The 27,953-nt window shown below is 46.9% G+C and overlaps 1 protein-coding gene and 1 long non-coding RNA gene across 4 annotated transcripts in view; one reads left to right on the top strand and one right to left on the bottom strand.

The window, feature by feature from the left end:
* The first annotated feature begins 215 nt into the window (after positions 1 to 215).
* Positions 216 to 27,953, top strand: part of POU2F3 (POU class 2 homeobox 3) — a 70,579-nt gene continuing 42,841 nt past the window's right edge. Inside the window, exons 1-2 of one of the 2 annotated variants that reach the window (XM_077112023.1) lie at positions 216 to 365; positions 25,963 to 25,997. In XM_077112023.1, the coding sequence (XP_076968138.1) occupies positions 305 to 365; positions 25,963 to 25,997 (96 nt within the window). In that variant the 5' untranslated portion in view covers positions 216 to 304. Of the gene's footprint in view, positions 366 to 17,632; positions 17,740 to 25,962; positions 25,998 to 27,953 lie in introns of those variants that run through there. The other variant, XM_077112024.1, reaches the window with a different exon arrangement.
* LOC143643280 (uncharacterized) lies at positions 10,681 to 17,595 on the bottom strand. 2 transcript variants are annotated; one of them, XR_013156188.1, is made up of 4 exons: positions 17,540 to 17,595; positions 14,494 to 14,666; positions 11,397 to 11,454; positions 10,681 to 10,883 (listed from the first exon to the last, which is right to left on the bottom strand). It is a non-coding gene; the product is annotated as an uncharacterized LOC143643280 (long non-coding RNA). The 2 variants fall into 2 exon arrangements; XR_013156189.1 differs by having other exon boundaries at positions 17,395 to 17,573.

Genomic DNA, 27,953 nt, shown 5'->3' with positions numbered 1-27,953 from the left:
CCCTTGTTAAATTTTTACCAACCGGGTCTCGGTGATAGGAAGAGGTGGCAATGAATGATGCAAAAGGTGAGACCCTGTAGTAGCTTGAGAAAGGCGGAGAGGAGGCAAGCGTGGAAGGGGATATGTGCCCCCAAGCTTATGAATATTCTAATGGCTGCATGTTCGGGAATCAGAAATTTGAAAGTCTGATGGTTGTTGTAATTACACATTCATCTTTGCAGTTTAGATAAAACCACATGTATCATAGCGAGAAAAATTGTGACCTGTTATTAAAATCAGTTGCGTTTTCCCTGCAGATATCAAGATGAGTGGGGAGGTAGCAGATTCCACGGATGCCCACAGCGCTCTCAGCCAGGTGGAGACAGGTAGGGCCCTTCTTGCGGGACACAGAACAGGAAAGCAGGCGGGGAGAGAGTTGTTGAGAATTGCGAAACAATGTGGAATTTCTTCCTTTCTTGCTTGATCTTTCAGCCAATTAGAGTGAAAAGCTGGGTCTTGGGAAATGAAAGTATTCCCTAAAGATTTCAGATAAGACCCAGGCATTTCTGAATAGTAAATATTGATCAGCAGTGGAACAAAATCACTGGGACTAGGCTAGGATGGGGCCAGATCCTGAAAAACAAAAGAATAACAAAAAAAGTTAGGGAGGAGTCTCACTTCTTCATATGCCACCCTTACATCCCTAGAAGCAGGCTGAGTTCCCAGCTGCTACTGACTGACCGAAGACAAAGCCAATATTTGGCAGATGGGGACTGGGGCCTTTTAACCCCCAATTTTCTTAACAGTTGAACTCAAGGGACTAAACCAATAGGCCGTGTATGAATGTTCCCCTTCTAATAATGAGTGGGTGTGGGGAGTAGGGATGTGCAAGGTGTCTCAGATAGGTCCAGAAAGGAAGGCTTTGTACCTGGACCTGACTTTGCTTTGTGAAGAAAGAAAGGGGACAGACAAGAATTGAGAAGAAAGTTTTTCAGCGCTCTATTTTTTAACTCCACACTCCAAGCGTTGCTTTGAACACTCCATATAATTAAAAAGAACTTAAAGAAAGATGAGTATAAATTGTAACACCACCAAATAACTTTAATAGCATCCCAACAAGACCTCAATTAGTCTTTCATCTGGATCATTAGAGACATAGAAATTAGAAGTGGAAGAGAATCGATGTCCCCCAGAGCTAAAATCTTTTCCCAAGTCCTTTTCCCAAGTTCAGATCCATTCCTGAAGCTGAAAGATGGGGGATCAGTGACAAGGTGATAGGGGGGTGAGGAGGGGCCATGCATCTGTGGAATGCATTTACCAAAAAACTTCTTTGCTCCCTAATTTCATATTGAAATGGCATCTACTTGCACATATAGAAATACACGCACAGACCTGCAGCCTTTCTATTTTGCTTTGTATATAGGAACAACTGTCCTGGGGAGGGTGTGTGCCAGTTGGACCCACTTTTCAATTTGTTTATTAGCTGAGTATGTTTTTCTAAGCATCTGGGTTGGGGTGGGGGCTGTTCTCCCCGACTGAGAAGAAATGTCCTCCAATCTCAAGAACTGTCCCTAGGGGAAACCTGAACCCAGGACCCACCATCTAGAAGGTTGCATTGCCCTTTCTTGGAAGCAGGCTGGCTTGAGCCAACTCTTTTCATGCACATTTGTGGAGACACAGCTAAAAGAGTGCCAGTGTGCCAGGCTGGGACCCATGCTCTGTACTACAGTGAACGACCAAATCGGAGCAACTTTTGGGAGTGACAGTGAGCCACACAACATATGGAACAGTGGTCCAGCTGGATGAGGGGGTTTAGAGCTGGATAAGGGGGTTCAGAGCTGGATGAGGGGGGTTCAGACCCCAGATGGGAGTTAGGAAGGTTGGTGTGGATGGACAGTCCGAGCAAATTCCCACCTCCTCATCTGGGACTGTGAGGCTATGCACAGAGTAGGTTGAGGGAGAATGAATCCCCATTTGGTTAGGACTTTTGGAAACTATCATCCCAGGGTTACTGCGGATTCAGTGTGAGACGTTAGACTAGCCACTTCTCTAGGACCACAGTGTTCTCATAAAGTGAGGGGCAGGAACAGATACTTTGCGAAGGCTATGGATTTAGAAGGAAACAGACTTGGGATAAAAATGCCAGCTCTGCCGCTTCCCGGCTGTGTGACGTGGTAACGTCATCTAGCCACTAGGAAATAATGCTGGTGGGAGAGTGGATTTGGGTCAGGCGAGATGATGCCGTCTACCGTCCTTCTCATGGTGCTTGGCACGTGGCCACTGTGACGTTGCCTCTAAGAACCTTGTCAAGATGCGGCGGTTCTGAAATGTGCAGAAGGAGCCTCGCTGCCGAGCACTTTGGGGCCGCAGGGGGCTGGGGTGGCCTTCCCTCTGCTCAGGCCAGGGAGGTTGGCTGCAGAGGTTGGTTTTTGCTCTTTCCTTCTTTCAGGAAAGTCTTCTCTTTGGGTGCTCCTGGATTCCAGGGAGACAAGGAAGTTCAGGCTGTCTGCGGCTTCCCCACCCCTAGATCTTTCACTCAAGGGCTTTGCTGTAGCATCAGCACTAGGTGGTCACCCAATTACTGCAGGTTTTTATGGGCGAGAAAAAAGAGGGAGCTAATTAAAGCAACCAAACTTCCTGGAAAGTCGTTCTGACTCATTTTTTACAGAGGAAAGCTTATTATGAGTCACAATGCCTACCAACTTGGTTTAATGGCTTCCTTTGGATTTTTAAAAGACAGATTCACCTTCTCAGCAGGGCATGAATTAAAGGGCGATTTATCTCTGGGTTTTAAAGGAACTATAAACAAAGGTGATCTAGAAAGCCCCAACTCCCTGAGAGTACCCTCTGTGTTGTGTGAAATCCCCGAGGGGCACAAGGGGTGGGAACTGGGAAAGAAGTGAATTTCCCCATCCATACTGGCCAGGAATAAAAGAGCTGAGAGCATGCTCGGACCCATACAGAGATCTCCTGGTTGGCCCCGACCGGCACGGAAGCTCGTCCTTCCCTTCCCTTCCCTTCCCTTTGACGATGCCAGGCACAGAGGGAGAAGAAACTGCCTGAGCCCCCAAGTGTCTCCTGGCAGCTCTAGAGACCAGACGAAGGCCCCTAGTCCCTTGCCCAATGCATGTCCCCCAGAAGACTTGAGTTAATTTGTTTCCAGATTGCTGCACTATCACCTCTTCTGTCCACCCTTTTAACCTCCTTACCTGTTGTTGTGACTTCTTCATTCTTGAGGCTGCAGACCATTTTTTTTCTGTTCTCAATTGAGTGATTGATAAGGATATATCTTTATCCACATTTCAAAAGCATCCCCCCACCCCCAAACTCCAATTCTGAATTGGCAGCCCCCAAGCACCGATGCATCCAACCCTGTGACTTTTGAGCTCACTGGTCACAGTGTAGCCTCAAACACAAGATAGGAAAAAAAAAATAGTGAGCCCGGGGGGGAGGAGGGAAATTCCCTAACATTTACAGGGCCTCCTCCCCAGACCAGGCACATGTGCCTGCAACACATCATCTCGTTAATTCTTACAATAACCCTGTGAGATAGAGGCAAGGTTATCCCCATTTTTATCAGTGAGAACACTGTGGCTCAGAGTGAGAAAGTCGCTTGTCGAGGGCCACACAGCTTACGACCAAGAATCGAACTCAGGCCAGGCCTGTCTCACTCCATCGGGTTCTCTTGGCTCTGCTGTTGACTCACTGTCTATCCTCTAGCAAACCCTTTCCCCATGGGGACCTTGATTTTCCTCTCCATCAAGGAGAGGTTTGGGCTAGGTCATCTTAAGGGCTCAATTTTAAAAGATATTGCATGGTTCTGCTCTTCAAAATCCCCTCCCTTCTGTTTCCACATCTTGCATTTGTGTATACGTTTCCTCTGTGCTGATTCACTCTCTCGTCTGATGGCCTCAGCCCCTCAGCCTTTCCTTCTTTCTAGTTTCCCTTCCAGTGCTCTCTTCATCACTTCCCGCTGTCTTGCTCTGCCTGGACTCCCCTCCTCTTCTCTGATCTAGTTTGTGTCAGACCCGGGACGTGGAAAGATGAAGGAATTGTCCTTAAGGAGCTTTCCTTCCAGAGGTCGAGTGGAGCACAGTGACAACTTGTGTCTGTACGAACACTCAAACACGTAACCCATTTGGCCTGGACATCAGTTCTGTGAGGTTGGTGCCATCATCCCACCTTGCAGATGAGGAAATGCACGCTGGTGATGGGAAAGGGATGGTGGTGAGAAGATTGGGGATCAATGTATGGAACCAGAAACAGAGGATAAGGGAGAGTGGCAGCACCTGAGGAGATGCCAAGACAATGAAGACTGGCTTGGCAAAAGGGGCTGGAGCCAAGCCCCCGGGCTGGTCTAATCCAAGAGGCAGAAACTTGTCAGGGAACAAGGAAAATTGGGAAGAGAGGTCAACTTACTCCCTTTTGTTGGACTGTGGAGGACCAGAATCTAGCCTGAAGACAACTTTCTCCTCTCTTCCCTTCGTCCTGAGCTAACTTCCTTCAATACCCAGCAGCTCTGTAGGCACAGCCGTCACTTACAGGGGCAACAGGATGGGGTAACAAACCCAGATGAAAGTGAGACGATGCCTGGCATCCTTTCCCACTCAGACACCTGAGAAGGAGGGATTCCAGGAGAGGAGCCCAGTGGAAGAAAGGGCAAAGGTTGGGATGAGAAAGGTACTGAACTTTGTGCCAGTTGCTCATTTCTGCTGTGCGTCTCTGGCCTAAATTGTCCTGTCTGTGAGGTGGAATAACTCCTAGAAGTTATCATCCCAGAAGAATCACTCAGGTGAATCAAACATCTGGGGTCTCTGCAGAAAGTCTCATCACTTAACCCTCTTAAAGTCAGCAAGGGATGGACGTGATTTTATAGGCATAGAGAGGTTAGTGATTCTCTTGAAGTTTCAGAGAAAGAATCAATAACAAGTCCAAGACTAGAAATTCTCTTATCCCCAAGACCTCCCTTCTCCAACCTGTTGAGTTCCCAGAAAACGAGTTGAGAGTGAAGAAACTGTGTCTCTCATTGTAACTGAGAGTTGAAGTTCCAGATAGGAACAGGCAGAAGTTTTTTTAGAGATGGGTCCAGTTTTCAATCCACACATTTATTGAATATATTCTTAAATGATAGAGTGAACGAAATAAATCTAGGAAGTACTTAAGGGTAAAGTGAGATCTGGGGGAAGTGGGGAAAATGTCTCCTGTTGATACCCCCTCCTAAATAAGGCACATACACTCACACATACACGTGCGCATGGGTGCACACCCCCCCTTTGCATTCCAGAGTGAGAATCAAAGTGCTTGGGAGAGGTAGATACCACCATACAAATGCAATTTGATATTTGGCTGTTAACTGTTGGGAATATTCAGGAATAAGACTAAGTGGTCACTGAGAGATGGAAGGCAAGTATGCTTGTGTCCTTGACTTGAGTTTCCTTGTTGTAATGCAGGGATAAAGTGGGCAGATGGACTCAGTGGTCTTCAGAGGTCTAGCCAGGTGACGTCATTCCTGTGCCTCAATCTGGACCGGCTCTATCCCCTACCTGTGGAAGAATAAATGTAACCAAAGCCCCTCCAGATGCTGAGAGGGAACTTATATGAATTCCCAAGGATATAAGGGTTCTGTGAAGGCATCCTATCCATGCCTCTCTCCTTTGGAGATGTTTCAAAAGAGATCTCTGACAAATGAGAGACTCTACAGTTCTTGAAGATTTTGTTCTCTCTTTTCCTCCATCCTGAAGGGACGCCAATCTTGCAATTTCTCCTGGCCACCTATTCTCGTAGGATACAATCCTCAGCATCTGGAAGTCCTTTCTTATCTCTAACCTAAAACCCTCATGCTGCAGCATAAGCCCGTTGTCTCTGGTTCTGGCCTTCTTAAACCTGAGCAGCTTCTATCCCATCTTGTTTCCGCTTTCTGTCATGGTGAGATCAGAAGGTACTAATTCACCATTAGCCATCATACTATGGCCCTGAAATATGAGGAAAGTAGTCTACACTGAAGAGAATCACTGGTTTGCCTCCAGCACTCAGAGCACCTTAGAAACCAAAACAGCTACAATAGCAGCTCACGTCTGCACTGAGACTTACAACTCACACTTTCTCATTCACATAGATTCTCCACCCAGCCCCCGGGATAGAGAGGGCAGGATCCTACCTCCATTCCTGCCAGGTGTTCCTCCCTTCTCCCCTTGGAGGTCTGTATAAGGAAATGGCCCCCTGTAAACCCAGCTGCCATCTGCAGCCCCCAGGAGAACACGGAGCCCCTTTCTCTCCAGCCTAAGGGGGAACAAAAGTGAAGGAACCCGGGGGGGGGGGGGGGGGTCACCAATGCACTGGTTTTCAGCATCTGAAGCTCTAGAGCCATGCTGCCTGAACAGCCTGGGGTGAAGGGCCAGTTATCTTTATTTCCAGCCCCCCACAAACCAGTGCATGGCCGTCCTGTGTGTGACTACCCACCACGCTCGTCAGCAGCATCCAAAACTAGTCTATGCCTGATTCAACAGGAAGGGTCTACTGGCCACGTGCTCAGACGTGCTGTTAAATTTCCAAATTCTTACTCTCAATGATTGTTCTCATCTGGTCTTGAACCTTAACAAACAGTTCACAGACTAGCCCTGGTCCACGGACACGCTTGTAGGAGTGCTGCCTTAATGGATTTTGTATTGTGTATATAAGAAGTTCCTTGTCCTTGGCATTCCATGAGCTATGGACATATCTGATCATGGGTGCTTCTTCTTCCAACCTTCTCAACATCCTTTGCACTCCCACTGTGGAGAATGTGGAGGATGACATGTAATAGGGAAATGCAGCAGGAGGTTGGGGCCCCGACACGGCTGGAATGATATCTTCCCACGCAACCTGCCGGGCACTGAGCAGTGTCCAGGGACTCAGACCACAGCAGCTACCTGGGTCTCAAACTGCAGACCTCCTCAAACTATGAGGCTTTTCGGGTCCATCCTTCTCCTCAAGAAACAATTAGGGCAATGAACACCTGGTATAGAAAAGTGCCGAACAACAAAGAAAGTGTTCAAAGAGAAATGAGCTACCAAATTAGGATAAGTCTTAGGGGCTTGAGGAGCAGGGCAAATCCAGGCAATTGGAATGTAGTTGCACTCTGCCCCACCCCCTCTCCCCACGCACACCCACGGACACACGAATTCACACCCACTGAAGCCCCACCTCGAAACCCTCTGACTGGCAGTCTTCACGTCTGGTCCAAGCTGCTCTCTCAAAGGCAGGCTTGGGTCCTTGAGAGGGGGGTGGTTGTGAAGCTACAGGAGGGACCAGGAGATGGATTCCAGGTCAGCAAGTGCTGGTGGGTCTCCTGGACTTAGACCACAGCCACCTAGAAGGGCTTTGCCTAGGATGAACAGGCTAGGAAGAAGCAGGAAGGGGCTGAGGTCCGGCTCCCCCCTCATTCCTCCTCGCTACAGCCTTTCATTGGGGGTGGAAGGGCAGCGTCAGAGCTGGGGAATGTAGAGGGGAAGCTGCACGAGGTCATCAGCTGTGGCTACCTTCCACTTGATCTGGGGCTCTGGTAGTGGCGTATGTGAGTTAGGGAATAGGTGGTTTAGGAATAAGAAGAGGTTCTGATTCAAAAGGACCCCTTCTGGAGATGCTGCCTGTGGCTCACAGCTCAGCCCGTAAATCACCCCATGGCAGGCGGAGGCTGGGCGGGGTCAGAGAATGACCAGAGTCCTCCAGGGCAGCTGAAATGAAATTTCAGCTACGAACAGTTCATGGTCCCCCATGGACCGTCCCTGGGCTAGATGGGAGCCCCTTGGGGGAATTGGGCCCCAGGAGACTCAGGGAGGGAATGCTTTTGTGCCAAGCCCTGAGCATGGGAAAAAAGAGCTGTGGGCTTCTCCCCAGAAGTGCCTGTACTGTTGACTCAAAAAATAATAGGTGTTAATTTGCATGGCATTTTACATACAGGTTCCAGGCAGGGCTTTTAATCTCCTGTCCTGGGCACCAATGACACCCCCCTAGGCCTCCCTGCTCCTGCTGTCAAGTCTGGGGCCTCCCTGTGTCCCCCCAGATTCCTGAGCTCCGTTCCTCTGCCCCACCTACTGTGTCCTGAGTTAGCCCAGCCGGGAAAAAAACAGCGGTCAGCCTTGCCTGGGTGTGCCCGCTGCCAGTTTGCAGCACACAGGGCCCCGAGGCACAGCAGGCAGCCAGGGTCGGGAGTGCCCTACAACACCAAGGCCCCCTGCAGGAGGCTTGTACACACACACACACACACACACACACACTCACACACACGCACTCGCAGCTTGGGGTAGGTAGGGAAGAAGAACGAAAAATCCAAGCCCGGGAGCCCAGAGAAGTGCAAAAAGGAGAGGAAACAGGGTGGTTGCTATGACGATGGGGGTCTCTGTGCCCAATTTGCATAGGGTGATGATTTCCATACTGCTGGGTGAATTTCCATATCCCTGCCTCAAAGCCTGTTGGGGTGGGGTGGGCGAGAGGAGAGAGGTCATTTGAAATTCAAATGAAGATGATTAAGGTTACGCCGGCCGGCAAACGTCGGCTCCGGGGCTCAAAGTTACTTCCCTCCCAGGGCATCTGCCACTCCCACCTCATCTCTGCCGGTCCCTGAAGATCTGCTGGTGGTGGGAGGAATCGCCCCGGGTTGGGTGTTGGTGATCTCGGCCTCCCAGGAGAAGCAGCCGGGTCTCTACAACCTCCTGTACCCGGCTCAGTTTACCCCTCAGTGGCCTGAGGATATTTGGACCATGAGTGGGTTGGGTGGGTGGTTCCGGTTCTGGGCTTGGGTCTTCCCGTGTCTAGTGATCACGAGCTCGCTGCCTCCAGTGAAACTGGACAAACAGTCTCTGCACTTTCTTGTTCTGCTGGGCGGAGTGAGGGCAGGTGGATTCTGGACTCATCTCTACCACCCACCTGAGACCTTAGACAAGCCAGTTCCTTTTTGGGGTCTAAGTTTGGGCATTAGACTAAGAGCCAGGAGTGGAGGGTCTCTCAGGTCACTTCCAGCTCTAAGATGCTGTGATCTCTAAACATATTCTCACCTTTTGCAACACTAATTATTTGTAAAACACTGAATGATGCGCATTGCTGTGCCCTTCAGTTCTTCTAACGTGTTAGGAAGGGTGCTCCGTCCTGTCCCCTCCTTGCTACTGTACAGTCCTTAAGAACATAGCTTGGGAGCCAAACTGTACTCAAATCCCAGCTCTCCTCTCCCTGGCTGACCTTGACCTACTTACTTAAAGACTTTCCACCCAGTTTCCCCATCTGTGAAATGGGAGAAATAGTAGTACTGACCTCATCGGGTTGCTGGGAGGATTAAATAAATGAGTCCACGTTTGTAAATCACATAGTGCCCACCATATAATAATAGTATTTGCTATCATCATCATCTGGAAGGCAATGGGTCCACACGGCGTGTGTAGCAACCCAACAGCTCACCCAGGGAACCTCAGATGGAAATATGGACTGTTCCCTGGGCAGACTTTGCCTGTGAATTTGGTCGTATCCACATGTGCCCTCGGGGATGGGAAGCAAGCTGCAGTGAGGGGCCCCACAAGCTGCTAACCCAACTCACTGCCCAGGCCACGGAGAGCTCCTGCAGATGGACATACTTGCCACTCTAGCCCAAGCAGGCTCCTCACGTTGATCCAAACCCAAGTTTGTCTTCACTTTCACAAGTCGAGAAATGGCAGGAAGAGGGAGAGGGAGCTGGTGCAAAGCCCCTCGTCCCAGGACCCAATGCTAAAAGGTGGGACAGATTCAAATAGACTAGATGATATTTCTTTTGTCCCTTGAGTCTCCACCGCAAATGCCTCTAAGGTTGGACTGGGGAGATGGCATGGGGTAGTCTGGACACATGTGAGTGTGAATTTCTGCCAAGGGATTTATGAAACAGTAACCATGGGCAAGTTGGTTAACCTCTCTGAGCCTCCAGTTTCCTCATCAGTCAAGTGGGAACAACGAGAGCACCTACTCTGAGGGTGGCTGGGATGGTTAAGTGCAGTCATGTGTATAAAATGTTTACTACCAAGCTTGGTGCTTGGAAAATGCTCAGTAAATGTCAGCTACTAATTAATCCTTATTATCTGAAAAAAAGTGTTGTGCTGCCAAAATGTTTGAAAAGTCTCTGATCTACTTCGCCTCTCTTATTTTATGAGTGAGGAGACAGGGGCTAGAGAAGGGGAAAGGTTTTCCCAAGATCACAGAGGGAGTTAGAGACGAATGCTCTCTCCTCCCCAGAAGCCATATCTTCTGTCTTTTGTCTTTGCGTTGTTGTGCGTTTTGTTCTCTGGTACAATGCGTCCCCTCTCCTGGCCACCTTCCCCTCCGAGCACAGACGACCCACTGCTGCCACATCTTTGGGGTCTGTGCACTGTCAAACTCCTACCTTCGGGAGGTGTCCAGGACACTGGCCTAGGGCTCTCCGTGATGTGGGGATATGGGCTCCTCCACAGGGGCTTGGGTTCCATCCACCCCAGGGCCCCTACGTCCTCCCATTCCCCCCAGTTCCCAGGCCACATGGGCCCCAGAGAGGAGAGGGAGGTCTGATGCTGGAAGCCCTGCGCTGCGTAAGCACGCGGGTCTGTTCTCGGAAGCTGGCATTCAAGGGCCAGCTGTGTGACACCTGACAAGCCCCCACCTCTGGGACCCTCATTTTCCTCACTGGTGAAACAGGAGCGCTGTACTTCCAGTCCTGCCTCCCTCGCAGGCTGGGTGGGGGATCCAAGAAAATGATTATCAAAGTGTGCTGCAAACTAAAGTCATGAATTCAGTGCACTTAATCAGGACACGTGCAGGTGGCGGTGAGAGCAACTTGAGATCCGAGTTCCCTCCCTAGCGTCTCTGGTCTGCTGGGTGACCTCCGGCAGGTGATCTGACCTCCCTGGTCTCAGTTTTCTTATCTCAAGGGCGAGCTGTGAGAAGTGAAAGAAACGGGAGCCTTATCTGTAGCAGTGTTCAGAAATATGTGTTGTCCTACAAATGGGAGACAGTATCTCCCATCTAAGCTTTCTTCCCGCACATGTGCCACTCTGAGCTGCACAAAGGAGATCTTTGTGCCCACATAAGAAAGAGCCAGCACCCAACCGCATCCCCCTTCCCGGGAGCTCCTCCTGCTCCTTCTTTTTCCTCCTTCCTACCCCTTCTCACCCGTACTTCACTCCAGCCTGGGAAGAGGCTAGGAGAGTCACTGGGTCTCTTACTAATCTTAAACCTCTTTGAGGCCAGGGATGGGGTGGGTGGTGGGGAGAGGTGGGGGTGGATGGGTGGGGCGGGTGGCTGCTGACCTGGAATTAACATAGTCTATGGACTGAGGTAGGAAGGGAAGGCAGAGCACTGGTGCTCTGGGATTTCTCTTCTGCTTTGCCGCTTTGGCTGTTGTAACCTTTAGCCTGTCACTTGTCTTCCCTGGCACTCGGCCTCCTCACCTATATAAGGCGGTGCAGGACCAGGAACTTCAGTGGTCCCCTCTAGAATGGGAAAGCCCTGGAAGAAAAATAGCAGCTGTGGCATTTCTCTGAGTGGTGCTCATTGAGTACCACCAGAACCTGGAATTTATTCGAACAGAGCTCCTGTTTTGAAGTTGGGTTTGGGTTGTTTTTCCAGAGTGAAGGGACTATGAGTTGAGATTTTGGTGGAGAAATGGGCCCTCCTGTCCCCACTCCTTGGTCCGAGCTGCAGTGGCCGCAGTCCCTGGGCTCTCTGGCACTGTCTACCCACTGTGCCACTCAGCTTGGCCCCGACCCTGCAGCCCACTTTAATCCCCCAAGGTGACGCTGGGAATGGCAGACTCATCAGCGTGCAGTCATCAGAAGGTGAAGGGGAGAGGCCTGGAGACCCAGAGAGCCCCATCCATGGCTCAGACTGGGAAGAAATGCAGATTTTACTTCCTACAGAGCTGGGAAGATTTGGTGAAGAACCTTTCATTTTTCAAAGAATGACAGGAAAAATTGCAGAGGGCAGCAGGGAGGATGCCAGCTTCTCTTTCAGCTGTGGGGTACAGGAGAACTCTGTCCACCCCTGGTGGCATGGCCCAGGCTTCTCATGTCCGTGAGAAGCTCCTAAAGAGCACGGCTTCGGGGTCCCACCTCATGACCGTGCATGTGGGGAAAAGCCACCAGGGTGCTAAGCATGTCACAAGGAAGGCCAGAGGCTGGTCGTGTTTTACCTCCTGTTCTCTCTCTTGGGGTTAGAAGCTTCAAAACAGGAAAACTCTCAAATTCACTGACTCAATTCAATCTCAGAATGGCAAGTGGGTTTCCACGGGAGAGGTCATTGTGATCACTGATGATCACTAAACCAGGCGCTGGGTTTCGGAAAAAGAAAGGGGGCCACGTTCCATTAGTGCTGCCTGCCTTGCATGTGTGCTGTGTCTTTTCACTGGCTGCCCAAACCCTCAGAGAGGTAAAGTGACTTAGCTGAAGACACTCTACTGGTGGAGAACTGAAACTCAGATCTCCCACCTCCTAAGCCAGCGTGCTTTCTACCATCCATCACCGGTCCTTCTACAATCCTCTTCTTCAGATGACTTCAAGAAGGGTTGAAGTCAAGGGTTGTCCTCAGGTTCCTCCTGGGTGTTTCTGCTCTCCAAGAAGAAGGTAGCAGGGATGGGGACAATAGAGTTTTTCTTTCAATATTTAGAGGAAATCAAAAGCTACAGAGATTAAGCCGCTTGCTCAAAGTCCAGAGCAAAGCAGACTTTAAAATAACCCTGGGTGTGTACGGAAGGTTCCCGAGGGTTCTGTACTGAACTCTGAACATTCCACCCCATTACCCAGTCCCTTGGAAAAATCTCAAGTAACAAATCTCATATAGCCTCTGGGGGGCCTGGAAGAAAAGCATTTTTGGCTGGTCTAAATGACAGAGCTGGAAAGGCACTGGATTTGCTCAGGTGCCAGGAGAGTTCCCAAAGTCCCAGTGACCTTAATAATTGCTATCTCAGGAAGTGCCAGCAAGTTGCCAGTGGTCATAATGTTTCACTGGCAGCTTGACTGGGTTATGCTAGGAGCCGAGCTGGTGAGAAGAGAAGCAGTCTAGAACTGGGAGAGGCTTGGCCTCCTTGCTGATCGCTCTCTGCCTTGTTTACCAGACAGAAGTGAAAAATCCTGCTTGAACAGTTCTGAGTTCTCGTGCTTCCACTTCCCTCACCCAGAGAATTGCTCCCCAGGCAAACTCACAACCTCCTGGCTGCCAAAGCTATGCAAATCAGCCAGGCCTGCACGGTGGAGGTGGAAAAGCAGGGCGCCTTCTCAGAGGGCCTCTTCCCCACTCCTGTTGGTCAGGGGGCCTGGCCTGGCCAGGCTATGCAGACCACTGCTGACCCCTGTGCCTACTGGATGCCTAGGGGAGAAGAGGTGGACATCAAAGCTTGACCTACAGAACAGTGCTTGACCTTTCTAATCAGGACTCCATTCAGTATCATGGCCATCCTGGCCTAAGAAGATTCTATCTGGAATCTTGCAGCTCCTTGAGAATTAAATGTGCCTCCTATCCTCATTGGATCACTTAATCCCCATTTCTGAGGACAGGAGGTTGTCTTCCAGTTTAACCCACACCCTTAAAATACAGCAGCCCAAGTCTCTTGCTTCCGTGGGAGTTCTGTGGTAGAGATGGACAGACCTGGGTATGACATGGGACAAGGGAGATGCTGGAGTTGGTCCTTAGAGAATTGGGACTTAGTTGGAGGGTTCAGATATTCTCCTAGTTTAAGAGATGCAGAATCATACTAAACTGGGGAGAACAAACCATACTGAGGTTGGAGACATGGATTTTGTGTCTCTCCCTGATGATCATTCTCAACTCTAAATACTTTAAAAGCTTTGTACACATTCCTGAACCTTGTCAAGACTGAGTTTTCTCACCTGTAAAATGGGGTGAATAATAATGCCTCATCTTTCCAAAGGCAGTAAATTTGTCTGGATGATCTCCTGAGGTCCCACTTAGCTCTCCGAGCCAGGGTTCCAAGCTGTTTCTCCTCCTGCTTTCTTGCTGTGGAAACCCCATGGATTCCCAGGGGATGTGAGAACCAAAAGAGACCTGCAGAGACCCCAGCTGGTGGTCCTTCCAGCATGACACAGATCTCACGCATTAGCTGCCAAGACCTCCAAACAGGGAATTCTGAAGCGTCTATTGCTGAACCCTTTCTGCCCCACCCCTTGCCTCTGTGCCCTTATCTTTTATTTGTGTGCAGACCAAACAGGGCAGAGGAAAATGGGGAGGAGAGTTCTTTCTACAGATACTGCAGACAGTAACCAGCTTCTGCTGGGGGAAGTAAAAGCCCTGGTACATTTCAATCAACTGCAGTGAATCCTAAGATTTTAGAGATGGCAGGAATTTTAGATATCACCTAAGATCCCCGTTCAAGGGGTGCGTGGGTGGCTCTGTGGTAGAATGCTCACCTTCCAAGCAGGAGACCTGGGTTCGATTCCCCGCCCATGTCCCCCCTCCCACCCCACCCCCCCCAAAAAAGATCCCGTTCAGTGTTACTAAATTGCCCTCAATTAAAAAATCATTTCTGCAATGTACCTGAAAAGATACACCCTATGCTTGAATATTCCTTGTGAGCTTCACCAATGGGAAGCTGCGGCCTTCACTGTTGGACAAGTCCACTGATTACAAAGTTCTTCCTTGTGCGACTTCCACCGCTGGCCCTCATTCCTCTCTTTGGGGCTGCAGGCTAAGCCAGCTTCACTTCCATGCTAATGTTTGGGGAGAAAGGAAACGTCAACTGACATTTATTTAAGCACTCACTGTGTACCAGGCCCTGTGCCAAATGCTTTCACATGTTCCCTCGTTTCATTATTTTTTTAACTTTTATCTTGAAAATTTTCAACATATAGAAAAGTAGAGAAAACAGTTTGAATGAATAACTACATACCTATCACCATACACCATTATTAAATTATAGATTTAATCATTGTTAACATTTTGCCTCGTTGGCTTCATCTATTTCTATTTTAAAGTACCTTGCTTTGGCCTTGGCTTTCGACTGTGGACGTTTTCAAACACACACAGAAGTAGCGTCTATACAATGAACCCCCGTGTTTTCACCACCCACTCTCAACAACCATCCAATTTCAGCCATTCTTATTGCTGAAATATTTTCTTATAAATTATAGGCATTGTAACATTTCAACTCTAAATATGCGAATATGCATCTCTAAAACTTAAGTACATTTCCTACTTAACCACAATGCCACTCTTACCACACTTAAAATCAACCCCTTATTCAACTCTCGTGGCAGGTTTTAATTAAAGACAAGTGCTTTCTTCTCCAGGCTAAAAATCACGAGGCTCAGGACCCTTTCCTAACCATCTTGGTCCCAGGGCTCTACAGCCCAGTCCATCAGGCCCCCTTTTAAAAAATGGCACCCTGAGCTCTGAGTCTGCATGCATGAGAGTCCCAGCATCCTGTGAAAGACCCTTGTGTTCATGCTGATATAGACAGCTCTAGTGTCCTACAGAGCTCCGCCACCTCACCATACAGCGTCCTTTGGGTCAATGTTGAGCTTTGGTCAACTAAAACTCTTCTTCCTTTTTTCCACATGAGATACTCTAATTCCAGACTTCCCTATCTCTTGTTTATACAGTTGTTTTAACTGAAGTGTAGTTATTTATATTTATTCCTGTTACAGTTGTTTGAACTGTGGAGTTCCTCCACCTCTAAAAATAGTACTTCGAGCCCTATGTGGTCTGTTGTATTTTATCTCGTTGGTTTGGGCCACCTCTTAGAGCCTACCAAGGTCTTCTCTAATCCTAATTCTGCCTCATCCTGTTTTCCATCTTATTCTCTGTCTCTGCTTTGACTCACTTCCAAATTTGATCAGTATCTCTCCTATTTATTTGTCTAAGCTATTGCTTAAAGCCTGATACTCAGTTTTCTCTGTGATGGATACTGGATGCAGTGGATGTATTGGGACAATTCCATGAGTCCAAACGTTGAGAGATCTGAGATCTTTTCCTGGTTCGGGTTCCTTGAGGCCATGGGACCCTGGCAAGGTGCCTCCTTTCTGAGATTGGACCTTAGAGTTCTTCTGCCTCTAAAAATAATACTCCGAACCCTATATGTATCTGTCTTGCTCTTTTTTTTTTTTCTTTCTTTTCTTGCAAATGGCTACCATTTTCCAAAGAGGGAGTTGGGACTTGGAAATAGAATTTGCTCATGTCTCTTCAGATGCTGGCGCCAATGGTTTCTTAGTTCTGAATAGGTTAGTTTTTGTAGCAATTTCTCTGTAGTTCAGGTTTTTTGACCACATGTTCATTCATGGCCTACTACATGTCAGACATTGTTGAAGGCACGTGGGGTGCAAAAGTGAGTAAAATACAACCCTGACCTCAAGGACCTCACAATCTAATGAGAGAAACAGACACACAAGCCACTGACTGTAAAAAAAAACACAATATGTGCTGTCAGAGAATTAAATAAGAGGTGAGGAAACCCAGAGGAGGAAATCTTTCATTTTGATTTGGCTGACCTTCATGGAGGACCTGTGAGTTGGGTTTTGAAGGATGACTATGTATTTTCTAGGTAGAGAAGAGGGAGAGAAGGAGATTCCAGTCAGAGGGAATGGCATGTGCAAAGTCCCTAAGCTAGAATCGGGCTCAGCCTGTTTGGGGAATGATTGAGGAAGTCTGGAGCCGTAAAGATTATCGAAAAACCTTCGATAAAAATCTTCGGAAAATAGCCACTGCAACTTCCACAACAGCTTCTGACACTGACTGTAATGGCATCAGAAACTCCGACCAAAACATGCAAAAACCAGGAGTCACTCAGTCAATTCAATTCTGGTCTACCCAGAGTTAGGCCAGATCCCACAGGGTATAAGGGGCTGTCCTCTAGAAGGCCACCCACACTTCTGACCAGCAGGCTGACCAACAGTCAACCAACGGCTGACCAATTCAGGGTTCCCGCCATCCCGTTGGGTTCAATAATAGTTAGAATTACTCATAGAACTCCCTGATAGCACTAGACTTATGATTATAGCTTTATTACACTAAAAGGACACAAACAAGTCAAAAGAAGAGATGCATAGAGCAAGGTCTGGGAAGGTCTCAAACATGAGCTCCCAAGTCCCTTCTACGTGGAGTCAGAATGCATCACCCTCCTGGTACAGCAGCCGTGTATTTTCTCAATCGTGGAGGCTGATCGTGGCTTTGAGTGCCCAAGTTCACACGGGGTCTCAATCTGTAGGCATGATTGATGGACTCAGTGTCCACGTGGTTGAGCTCAACCTGCAGCCCCGTCTCTTCCCAGAGGTCAGGGAGGTGGGGCTGATGTGACACATGACAGGGCCCCAGGCCCCACCCCCTAACCACCTAGCTGGCCTCTCTGGTGGGGCCAGCCCCGGCCCTGAGACTGCAGGTGTGGTTGGCTCCTCCCTGTCATCTCATTAGCATATGAACTATCAGAAGTGTTCATGGGCCCACCAGGAAGAACAGAAGATGCTCCTATCACAGGAAATCCCCAAGACTCAGAGGTTGCTTCCCCAGAAACTGAGGACAAACACCAGCCAAGCTTTTCATTATACTACCAGAGCCCAGTTCCACTACTGTGCGGTGCTTCTAAGTTTACCAAGTGAGGTCACCAGCTCTATCGCACTTGAGCCTTACGCATTCCTGAGAAGTAAATGGAACAGGAATTGTGACCTCATTTTACTACTGAGAAGCCTGAGGCTCAGGAGGTTCCTGTCTTGACAGAGGCCACAGTTTGAAAGTGATGAGGATAGGGCTTGGACCCCAGTCCTCTGACTTAAAGACAGCCTTCTTTCCCAAGTATGCCCGGTGCTTTAACACATATCCTCTTAAAAGAGTAGAAAAGAAGTTTCTGGTAGTTGTGGACTGGTATTAAAACATGATGATAATTGCATCCCTCCCTTTCTCTGGGAAAGACGAGTGCCTTCCTCAGTGTTTCAAAGATGAATACATTAAGTCCTGGGAATGGCTCGCCAGTCATCTCTCCATCAGGTGCACTAGGGTAGTGACAGAGCCCCAGCAATGCAGATCATACCAGGAGTTCCCAGGCACCACCTCCCAGGGCTTTCCCGTAGGCTGGGTGGTGAGAGGTGCCAGGTGGAACAGGTCAGTGGACCATGGGAGAGAAGCCGGAAACAGTGTGGTAGTAAAATGAGGGCCAACGAGATCTGGAGAGAGAATCAACAGTGTCATCAGAAATGAGCTCAATGCATATTAAATGACACCACCGTGTCTCAGCCAGGCCCCCTGGATTCTCAGAGCTCCTTCTCATGGAACAGGGACCATGATGGAAGCAGTGTTTCCAGAAAACACACTTAGCTGCTGGGCAGTGGAATCAGAATCAGAATAGCTTTGAGGGAACATGAGCCCTTCTTAATGCCAGGCCTGTACTCTGTGCCCTTCTCCACATTGCTAGTCCCAGCACCCCAAATCCAGCCATTCTGTTAGCCCAGGAAGTCAAGAAAAATCAGAGACACTAATTCAGTTAAGAATGGACTTGATGAGGTACTTCCGGGTGAAGATGGCGGCTTAACAGTGTGCGCATTTTAGTTCATCCTCTAGAACAACTACAAAACAACCAGAAACAGTACAGAACAGCTCCTGGGGCCATGTCAGTGACCGGATACACAGCTACCCCAGTCTGGACCAGCTGAACTGGCTGCGAGCCCCCCCAGAACCGTGAGTTCCCAAAGCTGCAGTGGCTGGTGCCCCTCCCCCACAGGCTGCTTCCTAGAGGGGAAAGGAAAGGAAATTCACCAGCAGCACAGACTGAGCACAATTAAACACCAATTGTGGAATTAATTAACAAATTCTGACTACTAAAAATAGGCCCCCAGCTTAGGTGAGCCTGGTCAAAGTGGAGGTTGCTCATTTTTGCCCCCTGCCAAGGGGGCAGGGCTGACGGAAAAAGGGGAGAAAAAAAGAAGGAAACAGGTTTTTGTGGCTGTGTTTCTATGAAGACTTGACTGTCTTTGGATATAGCAGCAGGACTTCTCAGGCTACAGCTGCCCAAGGCATAGGCAGAAGTGAGCTCTTTTGGGGGCTTGTCTGGAGCCTGTGCCTTCCCCAGGGGAGGGATGAAGCCCAACTCAGGTGGAATCCCTCTCTCAAGGAAATTGGACACCAGGGCTTGGTAATGAAGCCATTAAAACCAGCCTACAACCTGTCCTCTGTCTCCACCATGCCCCCAGCAGGGAGAGTCCACCAAAGTTAAAGGTTCTGCATCATCTTACACTGGTGGGGCCTGCAGGCAGACAAGCACCACATACTGGGCAGGATAAGAAAAACAGAGCCCAGAGACTTCACAGGAAAGTCTTTCAACCTGCTGGGTCTCACTGTCAGGGAAAACTGACCCAGGTGACTCTTTCCTCCTGATAGGAGGCCATTTTGGTCTGGGAAAATCCAGCTGGGGTCTATAATATCTAAATAGACCCTCCTTAGAGTGGAGACGGGGGAAGGCATCATACAAGCAGGGCAAGAAACAAGAAAACAAGAACTGAATAATTCTCCTCTGTCAAACAAAACTTAAGCTAGAGGCCCAGATAAAGCTGAACTGAATGTCAAAGAACAGACAAACAACAAATTCATCCAGCAAGAAAACTCTAGGTAAAAGAAGTGAAAGCAATCTCCAGAATAAACTAATTAAGGTAATTAAATGCCTAGATACCAGCAAAAAATCACACTAGGAAAATTGAAGATATGGCCCAGTCAAAGGAACAAACCAACAATTCAAATGACATACAGGAGCTGAAACAATTAATTCAGAATATATGAACAGACATGGAAAACTTCATCAAAAACCAAATCAATGAATTGAGGGAGGATATAAAGAAGGCAAGGAATGAAGAAAAAGAAATTGAAAGTCTGAAAAAACAAATCACAGAACTTATGGGAATGAAAGGCAAAGTAGAAGAGATGAAAAAAACAATGGAAACCTACAATGGTAGATTTCTAGAGGCAGAACATAGGATTAGTGAACTGGAGGATGGAACATCTGAAATCCAGCAAGAAAAAGAAAACATAGGGAAAAATATGAGCAGGGACTCAGAGAATTGAAGGACAATATGAAGTGCATGAATATACGTGTTGTGGGTATCCCAGAAGGAGAAGAGAAAGGAAAAGGAGGAGAAAAACTAATGGAGGAAATTATCACTGAAAATTTCCCAACTCTTATGAAAGACTTAAAATTACAGATCCAAGAAGTGCACTGTACCCCAAAGAGAATAGATCCAAATAGTCATACTCCAAGACATTTACTAATCACAATGTCAGAGGTCAAAGAGAAAGAGAGAATCTAGAAAGCAGCAAGAGAAAAGCAATCCATCACATACAAGGGAAGCCCAGTAAGACTATGCGCGGATCTCTCAGCAGAAACTACGGAGGCAAGAAGACAGTGGGATGATATATTTAAACTATTAAAAGAGAAAAACTGCCAACCAAGAATTCTATATCCAGCAAAATTGTCCTTCAAAAATGAGGGAGAAATTTAAACATTTTCAGACAAAAAATCACCAAGAGAATTTGTGACCAAGAGACCAGCTCTGCAAGAAATACTAAAGGGAGCACTAGAAACAGATATGAAGACAGAAGACAGAGGGGTGGAGAAGAGTGTATAAAGGAAGACTATGAGTAAAGGTAAAAAGAAGGAAAATTAGATATGACATATAAAATCCAGAAGGCAAAATAGTAGAAGAAAGTACTACCCATGCAGTAATAATACTGAATGTTAATGGATTAAACTCTCCAATCAAAAGACACAGTCTGGAAGAATGGATTAAAAAACAGGACCCATCTGTATGCTGTCTCTACTCAAAGAACAAGAGGGCAAGGACACAAATGGACATTTACACACCAGTGTTTATACAGCATTATTTCCAATTACCAAGAGATGGAAGCAGCCAAAATGCCCATCAACAGATGGTTGGCTAAACAAACTGTGACATTTACATAAGATGGAATATTATGCAGCTGTAAGACAGAATAAAGTTATGAAGTATGTAACAACATGAATGGACCTTAAGGACATTATGCTGAGTGTGATTAGCCAAAAACAGAAGGACAAATACTGTATGGTCTCACTGATACGAACTGACATTTGTGAATGGACTTGGAATATTTCATTGGTAACAGAGACCATCAGGAGATAGAAATAGGGTAAGATATTGGGTAATTGGAGCTGAAGGGATACAGATTGTGCAATAGGACTGAATATAAAAAATCAAAAATGGATAGCACAATATTACCTAAATGTAATACAATTATGCTAAAACACTGAATGAAGCTGCATGAGGGAATGATAGAGGGAGGAGGGCTGGGGCATAAATGAAATCAGAAAGAAAGATAGACGATAAAGATTGAGATGGTATAATCTAGGAATGCCTAGAGTGTATAATGATAGTGACAAAATGTACAAATTTAAAAAATGTTTTTGCATGAGGAAGAACAAAAGAGTGTCATTACTGCAGTGTGCTGAAAATAGATGGTAATTAATATTTTACAATTTCAACTTATGTGTGAGACTAAAGCAAAAAATGTTTATTTGGTACAAATTTATACTTTGACTAGTGCATCCCCTAATATAACTTATGTAGATAGTTGGTTGAACACCTTAAGTACATGGAACTTTTTATAGGACATGAGATTTTGTTGGTTTGTCCAGGTGATGCCCTGATAAATCCCAGAGTGATTTGATCAGTGAGTGGAAAAGTATTTGCAAAGTTCCCTTTGGGGAATGGTGAGAATGGGGGAAAACTCAACTTCCCCAAGTTGAATTCTTGATATTCTCACAAGCAGTGTGGACGGCCAAGGCTATAGGCTGAGCCCCCAGTCTTGGGGATTATTCATATGAAACTTAACCCCACAGGGAATAGGTCAAGCCTACTTAAAATTAGGCCTAAGAGTCACCCCCAGGAGAACTTCTTTTGTTGCTCAGAAGTGACCTCTCTCTCCAGCCAACACAGCAAGCAAACTGACCACCCTTCCCCTGTGTACGTGGGACATGACTCCCAGGGCTGTGGATATTCCTGGCAACGTGGGACAGAAATCCCAGAAAGAGCTGAGATTCAGCATCAAGGGATTGAGAAAATTTTCTCAACCAAAAGGGGGAAGAGTGAAATGAGACAAAGTGTCAATGACTGAGAGATTCCAAACAGAGTCAAGAGGTTATCCTGGAGGTTATTCTTACGCATTAAGTAGATATCACCTTGTTAACCAAGATGTAATGGAGAGGCTGGAGGGAACTGCCTGAAAATGTAGAGCTGTGTTCCAGTAGCCATGTTTCTTGAAGATGATTGTATAATGATATAGCTTTCACATTGTGACTGTGTGATTGTGAAAACCTTGTGTCTGATGCTCCTTTTATCTACCTTGTCAACAGATGAGTAGAACATATGGAATAAAAATAAATAATAGTGGGAACAAATGTTAAAATAAATTTAGTTTGAAATGCTAGTGATAAATGAAAGCGAGGGGTAAGGGGTATGGTATGTGTAATCTTTTTTTTCTGTTATCGTTTTATTTCTTTCTGAACTGATGCAAATGTTCTAAGAAATGAATATGCAAATATGTGATGATATTGAGAATTACTGATTATATATGTAGAACAGAATGATATGTTAATGTTTTTGTTTGTTTGTTCTTAATTTTTTTAATTAATAAATAAATACATTTAAAAATTAAAAAATTTTAAAAAAAGGATGGACTTGATGAGAAGGGGAAACTCCATCACCAGGCTGTAGTGCAGCGGGTGCACCTTTCTAGTGAGCAGCACTTGAGAAGGACCACAGAAAAGGCTGTGGGCAGAAGAAATTGTTTATTTTGTTTGCTGGTGAGTTTTAAAAATAATCTCTGAATTCTGCTTGCTCATCTCTTTCATTTTGTGTATCTCACAGCTAATATTACAATAGCATTCACAAAAAGCAAAGGCATTTCAAAGTTGCCCCTACTTGCCTGGTTTTCCTCCTCCTGACTGCTCACTCTTTCTCTGCCTCCTTTGCTCACTCCTCATTATCATCCCAATCTTGGCCCTTTTTTCTTCTCTGTCTGGATTCACTTCCTTTGTCATCTTAAGGAGTTCTGTGGCTTTAAATCCACCTTTAAGCTGATAACACCCCAGTTTCTACTTCCTCATCTGACTCCTGGGCCCAAGGTCATTGCCCTACCTGTACTTGGATGTCTAATTGGCACCTCAAACGTAACATGGTCCAGATGTAACTTCTGATTTTCTACCACCAGAAAGAACCAGCCTGTTCTTCCCTAGTCCTTCCGATGATGCAGCCATGCGCTCCATGAGAAAGCCCCAACCCTTATAATCTTCCCAGAGTCCTCTCCCTTTTCCTCACATCCCGGTCATCAGCCAATCCCTTCTCACCACCTCCACCCCAGCTATTCTGTCAGACCCTCCTCACTTGGGCCATTGTAAGAGCCCGCTTGCTGGTCCCCATTTCTCCCTTCTGACCCAAACCTTCCAATCACGTCCTGTCTTCCTTGATGTGAAAGCTGAAACCTTCTCCATGCCAGCCTCTCGCTACTGGGTATCCCTGTCCGTGCTCCCCCCACTCACTCCCCTCACTTCCACAGCCTCCTCTTGCCTCAGGACCTGATCCCTCTGTCTGAAATGATCTTCTCCCAGACCTTCCAAAGGCTGGGTGCTGACTTCAGTCAGTGCAAATGTCACCTCTCCTGCAAGGCCTTCCCTGAACCACCCTACATGTGCTCACGTTCTCCATGGCATCTCTTACTGGAATTCTAGTATAGATTGGTTTGCTTGTTCTGTTTCCATCTCAACTAGAAAAGAAGCTCCCTGTGCTCAGGGCTCCCATCTGTCTTCCCCACCACTGCACCACCAGTACTTGAAACAGAAAATGTGCATAAGTATTTGTTGAATGAATGGATCTGCTCCTTCACCAAATCTTTTAAAACTCCTCCTTATTAGTCCAACTTTACAATGCCACAAAATGAGTTTTTTCCTTTTTGAAAGTAATTTTATCTTTCAGTCTACCCCTTAAGTACAGTGATATATGGTCCGTGGGCCCTCCCCACCCTCAGCTCCCCTGGCAGGTTCTGCAACATCATTTCTAGCTGCTCTCAAGATCAGGCTTGTGTTCAGAGACCACGTCCTGTCCCACTATGTTGCACTTTCTTGGGTTCCCTTGGCCCTTCATCCACTGCTCTCTTCTCGCTCACCTAGTTGCTCTCAGAGATGCCTCAAGACACTGCAGGAAAAGATCGCATTTCCCCATCGCTGTTTAATGCAGAGCAAAGGAAAAGGGGCTTAAGTTATAGCTTCAGCAGACTGCCTTTGATCCCCTTCATTTGTTTAGGAGACATCTGTTGTGCACTAGGAACTATGGTGATCACTAAAGACACAAAAGTGGATGTGCAGAGGGACTGTGGGAGAGAAACACAGACAATGAGAGGTGACCAGCAAGTGGTATGTGTCGAGCAGAGAGGGCTCCTGGATTCCAGAGGGGAGAGGGAAGAGCTCTGTGAGAGGGAACAGTGTAGATAAAGCTTGGAAACCCGAAAGGCATGGTGTGTTTGGAGATCAGCGAGTGTCCTTATGGCTAGAGCACCAAAAGACAGAGCAGGTAAGGTAGGCAGGAGTCAGCCCATATGGGGAGCAATGCATTGTGCTAAGAAATTTGGACTTTTTTCCAAAGCTTTTATGCACTGAAGGAAAAGCAGAATTATTTTCTGACTATGCATTCTGAATTCATTCACTTATTTATTTTTTCAGTGTATTTTGAGCATCTATTAAATGTTAAGCAGAGTGCTAGACTCTTAAATGTACAGTATTTAATAGATACTCATTTTCTGTGCCATCATAGAGCCAGTAATCCATGGGGCCCAAGAAAGGTTGTGTGGAGGTTGCCTGCCTGGAGAGCTATATTGATAGGGAAATTCATTGTAACAAAGAATGGAAATAATTCCCCAATAGTAGGAATATGTTTAAGCAAATCCTGGTATCGCCATATAATAGCATATTAAGTAGCCATTTAAAATGATGTTTTCAAAGAGTTCTTAATAGCATAGGAGAAATATTTATAAATCTCACTGGAAAAAGCAGGGTAAAAATTTAGATAGAGTGGTATTACATCAACAAGAAAGAAGAAGCATTAAAAAAGACCATAACCAAAGGGTGCGAAGGTAGCTCAGTGGTAGAACTCTCGCCTGCCCTACAGGAGACCTGGGTTCGATTCCCAACCCATGCACTTCCTGCTGCAAAAAAAAAAACCAAACACAAAAATTTAACAAATGGTGCTGCAATAACAGGGTACTCACATGAAAACAGAATGAAATGTGACCCCTGCCATACAGCATTAAAAAAAAAAAAGACCATAACCACGATGAGGTACTACTTCACACCCATTAGGACGGCTATTATTTAAGAAACAGAAAATAATGTGTTGACAAAGATACAGAGAAATAGAACCCCTTATATATTGCTGTTGGGAATGTGCTATTAAGCACATTAGTTTTGCCACACACTAGTTATTGAAAAAGGAAAAATAGGAACAAAAGAAGAAATAAAAGTTGGGGAAAGTACAACAGGACAGACAGCTGTCTCCCTGCTTAGGTGTCGTCACACCTGGAAGACAGGGGTGGTGGGACATCCTCTTCCTTAGAGCATCCCTTTAGGATCCCTGGCTGTCTGGCCTTGCTCACCTACACAGGCGACGTAACAGCTGCTGGCTGTGGGTATGCAGCACAGGAACAAAGTATGCGACAGAACATTCTGGTAGGGCAGGTTCACATCCCATTAGATTCCGATTCACTGTGTGACCTTGGAGACATTCGTCTCCACTCCTGGGCCACTCTTTCCCTGGTTATCCACCTTTCTGGAGGAGACTTTCCAAAGACCTTTCCAGGAAATGGGGTAAACCAGGAAGATCCTGCCCACAGAGAAGTAGGTGTTCTTTAAAAAGTTGAAGACATGCTCCTGCGAACATCCTATTTTTCCTTTACTGTTCAATTTCTTCCAATCCTGCCAGTAACTAATGTTTTCTTTCTCATCTCTTCTAGGAAATGACCGAAATGGACTAGACTTCAATAGGCAGGTAAGGACTTGGGTCCGAAGAAAAACTTTAATCCCGTGCATTTTGGGGGTCACCTATATTCTGGTGAGTGTGGGGAATGCAAATAAGATTAAGTGAAGTTTAAGGAGGTTTATTCATAGACTCCTAGTCTTCAGGTTCGGAAGTGGCCTTCAAAAGACCCTGAGTTTAATCCCTGCCCCAACCCCAACCCATGATCCAATGTTGGAGGCTCCTCTTCAGTACCGGCAAACAGAGCTCCGAAGAGTACTAACAAACGGAGTTTCTATTTAGGATCAACTGCAGGCCAGGGGTGGTCCAGAAATCTAATGGCACAGCTCTCTTCCTGTCAAAGCATAGCCTGAGTTGCTTCTTGGGTGAGCCTGTTGGCCAGACTGTGTGTAGAGTTTATGGAGCCCTACTGGAAAGTAACAAGATGATGTGCCTGTGTTTCCTCAAGGAACTCTGGATTTGAAGAAAGGTAGGAGATGTAGCAGGAGAAACAGAACCAAAAGAACTTACAGATGAGCCTGTTGGAAGGCACTGTGTAGACAGTGCAGTGTAGACACACACTTGGTGCTTTTGAAAAAAAGCCCTTTGGGTGGGGTTGGAGAGTGAGGGAGGGCTTTGGTGGGGAAGGTGGAGCTGGAAAGATTGGGAGGATGGATGGATGTGGATGCGGATGTGTACAGAGAAGCGTGGAGCAGAGGGTGAGGATTTTGTTTTAGAAGTTGGAGGCTGACAGGAAGACGAGGGTGGTGGTGACAAAATAGGGTGCAGACAGAAGCAGACTGTGAGAATGAGGGAGTTTATTGGGAGGAGAAATCCAAGCTGTAGATGAGCAGTAAGCAATAATGAGAGGTCCTGGAATGAGGGTAAGAATTAGACGCGAAGTCAGAAGAGCTGGATTCTGGCTCCGTTTTTGCCACTAACTAGCTAACCATGGGCAAGCCACGTTGTGTCTTTGGCCCTGAGTTTTCTCAGCTGAAAATTAATTTATTCCATAAATTGGACAGTCGTTGCCCTGGAGGAGCTCATAGTTTAGTAACAAGAGAGAGATGCACACACACACCCTTAAGAAAATAATTATAATACAGCCTCATTTGCGATTTACTAGAGGTGTACAAAGCATGTGGTGTGAAACAAAAATGGAAACAGCTCATTCTGCCTGGCAGCTCAGGGAAGGCTTCCTGGAGGTGGGTGGTATTTGAGTCTCGCTCTGAAAGCTGCATAGGAGTTTGTGAGGCAGAGAAGAGCAGGGTGGAGAGGAAGACAGAAAGGAAAAGGAAAGTCCAGTCGGGGAAGTCAGAGAATGTCTGTTTCTGACATTCTGTGTCCAAGTTTAGATGTAAGCCTGGGGCTGGACTAGAGATCAAACATAGACCCTTGTTCTCCTCAATCTGTGGAGTAATTTGAGGTCACTACTAACATTTGCTAAAAGGCCGCTAACTCTGGATATACCTTTCCCAGTCCGAGAGAGGAATAGTCTTGAATCCCAAGCCAAAGTCTCTTACACGAGCAACTTTGCAAGTTCGTTCATCAGAGAAGCTGAGAAATTAGTTCGATTCACGGAAGCCAACTATTCTACCTCTCCACTCACAGCCCGTCAGAGCTAGGCTTCAGTTAAAGAGAGAGCCAGGTTAACCATGAAGAGGCACTTCCAGCCAAAGAGGTTTATTAAACCCTGGAACAGCTACACTCCAGGTCTTTAAATGGAGATAGATTCATATCTAAAGGATTGTTTGGCCGGTTTTGCCGCAAGGGCAGGAGGTTGGAGGAGAGCCCCAAGGATTCTGTGATCCCTGCGGAGAGTCCTAAACAGATTGAGATGTGGCCTTGGCCCTGTGCTTTCTGCCCTGAGGACTCGGGACCCCTGGGGAGTGTCCACCTCTCCCTACCACAGGCCCTTGGCCCAGACAGATGGGGAGAAGCTCATCCCACTCCAATGTGGGGCCCACTCGCCCAGGGGTAGGAGGCCGC

Source organism: Tamandua tetradactyla, chromosome 8 (genome assembly GCF_023851605.1).
Source record: "Tamandua tetradactyla isolate mTamTet1 chromosome 8, mTamTet1.pri, whole genome shotgun sequence".
Taxonomy (NCBI): Eukaryota; Metazoa; Chordata; class Mammalia; order Pilosa; family Myrmecophagidae; genus Tamandua; species Tamandua tetradactyla.
Note: the sequence above shows the minus strand (reverse complement) of the source record. Positions and strands in the feature narration are given on the sequence as shown.